Source organism: Gymnoscopelus microlampas, assembly GCF_963454915.1.
Source record: "Gymnoscopelus microlampas genome assembly, chromosome: 2".
Classification (NCBI taxonomy): Eukaryota; Metazoa; Chordata; class Actinopteri; order Myctophiformes; family Myctophidae; genus Gymnoscopelus; species Gymnoscopelus microlampas.
Genome location: NC_139939.1, coordinates 58,914,321 through 58,921,625, shown reverse-complemented (window position 1 = coordinate 58,921,625; position 7,305 = coordinate 58,914,321). Strand labels below are relative to the sequence as shown.

Here is a 7,305-nt window from a genome sequence, read left to right as displayed (position 1 = left end):
ACCCTATACCTAACCCTAACCCTAACCCTAACCGCACGCGGAAGCCACTAGTCGGAGTGGTGAGATGTCGGAATGGAGAGTGAACACCGTATACATACATGGAACCAAATGGACCCCTAACGGTCCATTTGGTTCCATTTATGAGAGTGTATTCACCTTATCCCTGACCACGCCCACCGTGGGTGTGGCCAGGTATGGGGGGGACACAGAAGATTGCACAAAATGTCACAAATCATGAACGCAGCGTCAGATTGCTGTGAAACTTTAAACACATCCATGCATGTTATATTATGAATGTATGTTATAATTATCTTGCTCATTGTCTTCATCAGTGAGTGATGAACTCTAGGATGACATCAAAGTACATGTTAACTTTGTAGTCACTCTTAGCTCTCACAGGGAGCTCTGCAACACAAATGTCCTTTTCTTGAGGCCACTTGACCTCCTGAAAACTTCTCTCATGTTATTGGACAACTTGTCAGGCGTGTTCCACAGCCAGCTGAGTTTGAAGGATAATTATATTAGTTTGTTAGAGATGAAGGTCTGTGTGACCAAATCACTAAATGACAACCAACCTGTTAGTTTATAACAAACTATTGATTGTCATTGACTTTTATTTTGTTATTTATTATATAAATGATAGTTCCTCATTCCCACCATGTGAATGTCAAATAAATAGCAGCAAACAGGAGAAACAAAGGACATCTTGTCCTGTATTTCAACAGATAAACCACAACAACCAACCAGCTGTTACACTGAAGCTCATTTAGTTTGTTATGTTTCTCCTCAGCTCTTCAGAATGAACCAACACACAACACAACAGGTAAGACTGTCTGTCTGTCTGTCTGTCTGTCTGTCTGTCTGTCTGTCTGTCTGTCTGTCTGTCTGTCTGTCTGTCTGTGTTTAATTAAATCTCAGCCCCTTAAAAACATTCTAAAACATCTAAAATTCTGCTCATATTTGAACCAGTGAAATATGTAGACATTTGTATTTAAAGTGAATAAAAGGTGAGTCAGTAAATACAGCAGCTTCACTGTGTCAGTGATGTGTTTGACAAAGAGAGGAAACACATCCCAACCTTTAACAACCTTAAACATGGTGATCAATAAGTTTACATTTATAAGGTTATTTATGGATCAATATGTTACATTTATGAGCGTATTAACCCATTAAGACATGAGGGCCATTCTACAAATGCCTTCTAAATCATTAGTTTCCAAACTTCTGCATGACAGGGACCCCCAAAATGATATGTATTTGGACGTGGACCCCATCTGAAAATGTTTTGTGTCAGGGACCCCCAGAAGAGAAGATTTGTGTTAAAAGAAATCTGAATGATTCAAAACATTTAAAAAATAGCAGATCTACAAGCTTGCAGCGCGGCACGAAGTGACGCGCTGTGTTCTTGTAGATCTGCTATTTTTGAATAGCCAACACTAAAATCTAAAATGAAACAGATGCTTTGCCGGATATTGTATATTTTTAAAGGTAAACCAACTCAAATGTAATGTCTCACTTTCTCCAGAGGTGGAGCCCTTCCTCATCGTAGCCACCGGGTCCAACCTGATTAGGATCAGCTTGGACGGCTCCAGCTCCACAGACCTCAAACAGGTGAAAACCATTAGACATAACAACACATCCTATGTAATCCTATACAATATTCTACACACACTGCTTTTGACATGCTGGAATGTATTCCTGTCTGAGACTAACACAACTGATGTGGTGTGACAGGGCTTGAAGGATGCATTGGCTCTGGACTTTGACTATCAGCAGCAGATGATCTACTGGACAGAATGGAACCCCTCCATGATCAGACGCATGCACATCAATGGCAGTGACGTCCAGGTCAGTGTGACAATGACAACGATGAGGATGAATGACAGGGAAGAGAAACTGAATTCAAACTACTTACAGTACACATGTAATTCAGAGTTCTTGTATTTAAAATACTTTGTGACATCAGTGTTAACCCATTAAAACCGGGAACGCATCTGTGTTAACACTTAAACCATTATTTTATACTTTGGCTATTCAAAAATAGCAGATATACAAGCTCATAGCGCGGCACCGAGTGCCGCGCTATGAGCTTGTAGATCTTCTATTTTTGAAAAATCGTGAAAATGTGTGCAAATCTTTTGTTGTATATTTTTTAAAGCGAACATTTTTAACTCAAATATTTGTTTCTGGGGGTCCCTGGAATAAAATATTTTTTTGGGGTCCTTGACATGAAAAGGTTTGAGCACCACTGATATATTAGGGTTAGGGTTAGTTTGCAACATAAGTTTTTCAGGAAACTGTAAGGATTTAGAAGACATTTGTAGAATCCCCCAGAAGCAAAGATTTGAGTTATAGATGTTCGCCTTAAAAATATATAAATTCAAAGATTTGCACACATTTTCACAATTTTTCAAAAATAGTAGATATACAAGCTTAATAGCCAAAGAAATATGAAATGTCACAGATGTGTTCCAAGTCTTAATGGGTTAAATATAAAAGCAGAAAACAGGGTGTCTGGTGTTTCAGTCAGTTAGTGTACAGACCATGCGCTCCTTGTGAGCCGTGAGGATGTGAGTTTGAATCTGACTCCTGGTCTTGTCTCACATGTTTCTCCTCTTTCTGTCCTTGGTTTCCTGTCTCTCTACACCAGGGCTTCACAAACTGTTACATGACAAGGACCCTGAAATAGACACAGACTCTTGAAAATGTTTTAAAAGATTGTGTTGTGAGCTTGTAGATCAGATATGTTAAAAAAGAAACATTCAAAATAGAACATTTTTGAAACAAAATACATTTGTGAACACTGCTCTACACTACCCTATAAACAAAGTATTGTAGTAACTGCATAAAAATGATAAAACAATAAAATGGTGAGTATATTCAGAGTACATGTATGGTTGATTGACAGGTCCTTCACAACACATTGATGGAGTATCCATCCAGTCTGGCTGTTGATTGGGTGGCAGGAAACCTGTACTGGTGTGACAGAGGCAGGCACACCATAGAGGTGTCCAAACTAAACGGGTCGTACAGAACAGTCCTGGTCAACACCGGCCTGGAGCAGCCTGAGGCCATGGCTGTGGATGTACGCTACGGGTAAGAGCACTGTGGTGACATCATGAACCTCACACTGTGGTGACATCATGAACCTCACATTGTGGTGACATCATGAACCTCACACTGTGGTGACATCATGAACCTCACACTGTGGTGACATCATGAACCTCACATTGTGGTGACATCATGAACCTCACACTGTGGTGACATCATGAACCTCACACTGTGGTGACATCATGAACCTCACACTGTGGTGACATCATGAACCTCACACTGTGGTGACATCATGAACCTCACACTGTGGTGACATCATGAACCTCACACTGTGGTGACATCATGAACCTCACACTGTGGTGACATCATGAACCTCACACTGTGGTGACATCATGAACCTCACACCATCCTGTGAAACACCACGGATTCAAGAACACTGAATTACATCTAAACATTAAACTGATGACATTGCATCATATTATGTACATATTGTAAAGTGTTAAAAAGTCACTTAATAGATGTTTTTGTAGTAGAATAAGAAGGGTAGAGTTTACCTCATGAGGAACATTTAAATAGTATCATGTAAGTTGTCACTCACTGAAAAGTGTGCTATAATGTGTAATACTTCCTTGTGATTGGCTCTGCTTTCTGGAGCTCCTATGAGGCAAAACATGAACACATGACGCCTAGGTATTCTAAAACAAAATCATACAAAATACAGTATGTCTGAATTATTGTGAATAATGTGTTGAATGTTGTTATTGTCATTTATTCCTTATGTATCCCTCCCCTCCCCCACGTGGAAGGCACATCTCTCCGCCACACACACACACGCACACGCACACGCAGACACACACACACACACACACACACACACACACACACACACACACACACACACACACACACACACACACACACACACACACACACACACACACACACACACACACACACACACACACACACACACACACACACACAGAGACACAGACACAGACACACACGCAGACACACACACACACACACACTACTTACATGTAAGTGTGAATTACATGTTCACACAGTGTAGATAAACTGTGTCTTCATTGTGTTTTATCATATTGATAGAGGTAACAATATGTATTTTTACATATCGTTGATGTCAGGTGGAAAACTCATATGTCCAAAACTGTTACTTTTCAGGAAATGGTAAAAATAATCTGTGTTCCAATGTAGTTATTATTTAGTCTCAAGCTCTTTGTTAATACTTTTCATTGGTTAAATATATATAAAACCCAAAGACACACAAAACCACTTTCACTTTCAATAAAAAACAGCAATTATATAAAAAGATCTACAGGCTCACAGTGTGTGACATCGTGACGCATTGTCAGCTTGTACATCGGCTTTTTCTGCTACTTTAGTGACACTGTGGTATTGTGGACAATGTAGGCATTCATTTACAAAATAAAACAAAAGTTTTTAAATATGGAGATACAAGGTTTCTGCCCGACAACAACAATATGTTACATTGTCAGTAAAGATGTCAAACAGTGACCCTGACTCAGTGTCTCCTGACAGGTACTTGTACTGGACAGACAGAGGTAACAACCCCCACATAGAGAGGATGGGGATGGACGGCACCAACAGGAGCATCATCGTGAAGGATAAGATCTACTGGCCCTACGGCCTGACGTTAGACTACATCAACAATCACATCTACTGGACCGACGACAAGGAGAATCACATTGAGTTTGCCAACCTGGATGGAACCAACAGACACACAGGTCACACACACACACACACACACACACACACACACACACACACACACACACACACACACACACACACACACACACCCGCACGCACGCACGCACGCACGCACGCACGCACGCACGCACGCACACACACACACACACACACACACACACACACACACACACACACACACACACGGGAGGAAGAAGTACTCAAGTAAAAGTAATCCCTATTATACTTGGTTGACTGGAGTCCCCCAGGGGTCTATTCTAAGACCCTCCTTTTATCCTCTTTACATTAGATATCCTTTCAGAAAATAGCCGATCTACATGTTACATGTTACATGTTGAAGTGTGACACGTTGTGAGCTTGTAGATCTGCTATTTCCGGTGAATGTTTGTCCCAGAATAGGATCACTAGGGTTCATGTGGTTAAATTAACACTCCAGAGTGTTACTGTGTATAAGAATGGATTATGTTATTTTTTACATGAAGAAAAAAACAAGGAAAACAGTGAGAATATTGTTTACTTTTGTAAACTTTATTGATGCATTTTAACTCTTGTTATAATATTCTTTATAATACTTTGTTCATGTATTTTATAATATTGTGACTCTTTTGGTTTTGTGTGTCTGTAGTTGTGAGTCAGAACATCCGCTACATCATCACTGCTATTACTCTGTTTGAGGATCACATCTACTGGACAGACTGGAGGACCGGCTCCATCTACAGAGCCAACAAGACTCAGGGAACCAACAAGATCAGACTCATCAGCAACCTGAACAGACCATCTGACCTCCACATGTATCACCCCTATAGACAACCTGAGGGTCTGTACCACCTACTGTATACAACACTCTCACTATTCACTCTCACTGGGGGCGGCCATAGCTGACACTAATGTGTGCGTGCGTGCGTGCGTGCGTGCGTACATATATATATATATATATATATATATATATATATATATATATATATATATATATATATATGTATATATATATATATATATATATATATATATATATATATGTATATATATATATATATGTATATATATATATATATATGTAGTCCCTGTAAATATTTTTTTTGCAGGGACAAAAAATACCCCAGGGATTTTATTTATTGTCTGTTATTGTATTATTTGATCTGTTTTTAAAACGGTTATATTAGTTATAGTAGTAATGTCTCATAGTAATATCAAATTGATAGTTCTGTTGCTTGATTGTAATTGGCTGAGCCTCATTGTAAAATATTCAATAACCACACATGGACATGTATGTGTATCACTGCTCCAACATCTTGTTTACAATATTCACCATAACTTTCCATGGATGAATTACTGTTTGTGAGAACTGCGCGAGAGAAAAGGACGCTCTGCCGCCGTTTTCTTTCTTTTCTCACGCCGTTTGGTGAACCCCCCAAGGTTGTGCCCTGTGCTGCGCTACTTTTATCTGCCAGATTGGGACGTACACGGCATATTTTGCACCATTACGATGCGTTCATCATAGGTCAGCGAGGCAATGCGAGGCGGTGCGAGGCAATCAGAATCAGAATCAGAATCAGAAGACTTTATTGGGATGGGATGGGCAAAAAAGCACTACTCTCACGCCCTGCCTCAGGGGGGGCAGTGCGTGAGGGGAGCGAAAAAAAAGGAGCCCAGGGGGGGAGGAGCAGGGGGGAGGGGAGGAGCGGGTGCGAGGAAGCGAAGGCGCGTGTGTGTGCGGGTTATGTTAACTTCATGAGAACCATGTGTTCGTGTGTGTAGAGAGTATAGCCTGAAGTTTGTCCTTGGTGTTTTCACCCAGTCTGGTTATCTCATGCGCTGGTGTCAGAGCGATAACACAGCGAGTTGTGAGGCTGTGGGAGACGGCCTTGATTGGGTTCCGACCCAGAGTCATAACAACAGGTGGCCATGGGGGGGGGGGGGGTGATCTTGGGGGGGGGTGGGCAACACTCACACAATCACGTGCAGCTGTACATGGGGCCGACGCGTGCTTTAGCGTGATTGTGTGAGTGTGGCTTCAGGAAATAAATTCCTAGCCTCGATCTCCAGGCTTTTATTTTTTATTTTTGCTAAAAAATAAAAGCTTGGAAATTCCTGTCCCAGCCGTTGGTACGCAAAAGCGCCTCGCGTGGCAGCGGTGGCCTAGTGGTTAGAGGGGCGGCCTTGATACCGGAAGGTCCCTAGTTCGATTCCCCAATTCATCACATCAATCATGAATCACCGCTGAATAGCCCTTGAGCAAGGCTTCCATGCAGGGTCCGGCTGGAAACGAGCTTCGTGCTTAGTCCGACACCCTGGGTAAACAACAAACTTTGCTTTGCTTTTTGCTTGCGTCGTCTGATGTGCCGCGCATTATTTATTTTGGGTGCGCATGCGCGATGTGCACCCCTGGTAATAAACCATGTGAGGTGGTGGTTTACAGTGATTGTAGAACAGTTAGAGGGTTGTAGTCACTCTGCTCTGCATCGTTCCTAACAACACCTCATAGCTGCTCTAAACTCA

General features: G+C 41.4%; 1 protein-coding gene across 1 annotated transcript in view; it reads left to right on the top strand.

Moving 5' to 3' along the window:
• The window catches only part of LOC311056032 (uncharacterized protein), a gene marked incomplete at its 3' end in the record, with an annotated part of 55,188 nt that overhangs the window by 34,649 nt on the left and 13,234 nt on the right, over window positions 1-7,305 (top strand). Inside the window, exons 10-15 of the mRNA XM_084072374.1 lie at window positions 791-823; window positions 1,526-1,611; window positions 1,735-1,848; window positions 2,909-3,096; window positions 4,615-4,820; window positions 5,432-5,623. Coding sequence (XP_083928500.1) covers window positions 791-823; window positions 1,526-1,611; window positions 1,735-1,848; window positions 2,909-3,096; window positions 4,615-4,820; window positions 5,432-5,623 — 819 coding nt within the window. The remainder of the gene's footprint in view (window positions 1-790; window positions 824-1,525; window positions 1,612-1,734; window positions 1,849-2,908; window positions 3,097-4,614; window positions 4,821-5,431; window positions 5,624-7,305) is intronic.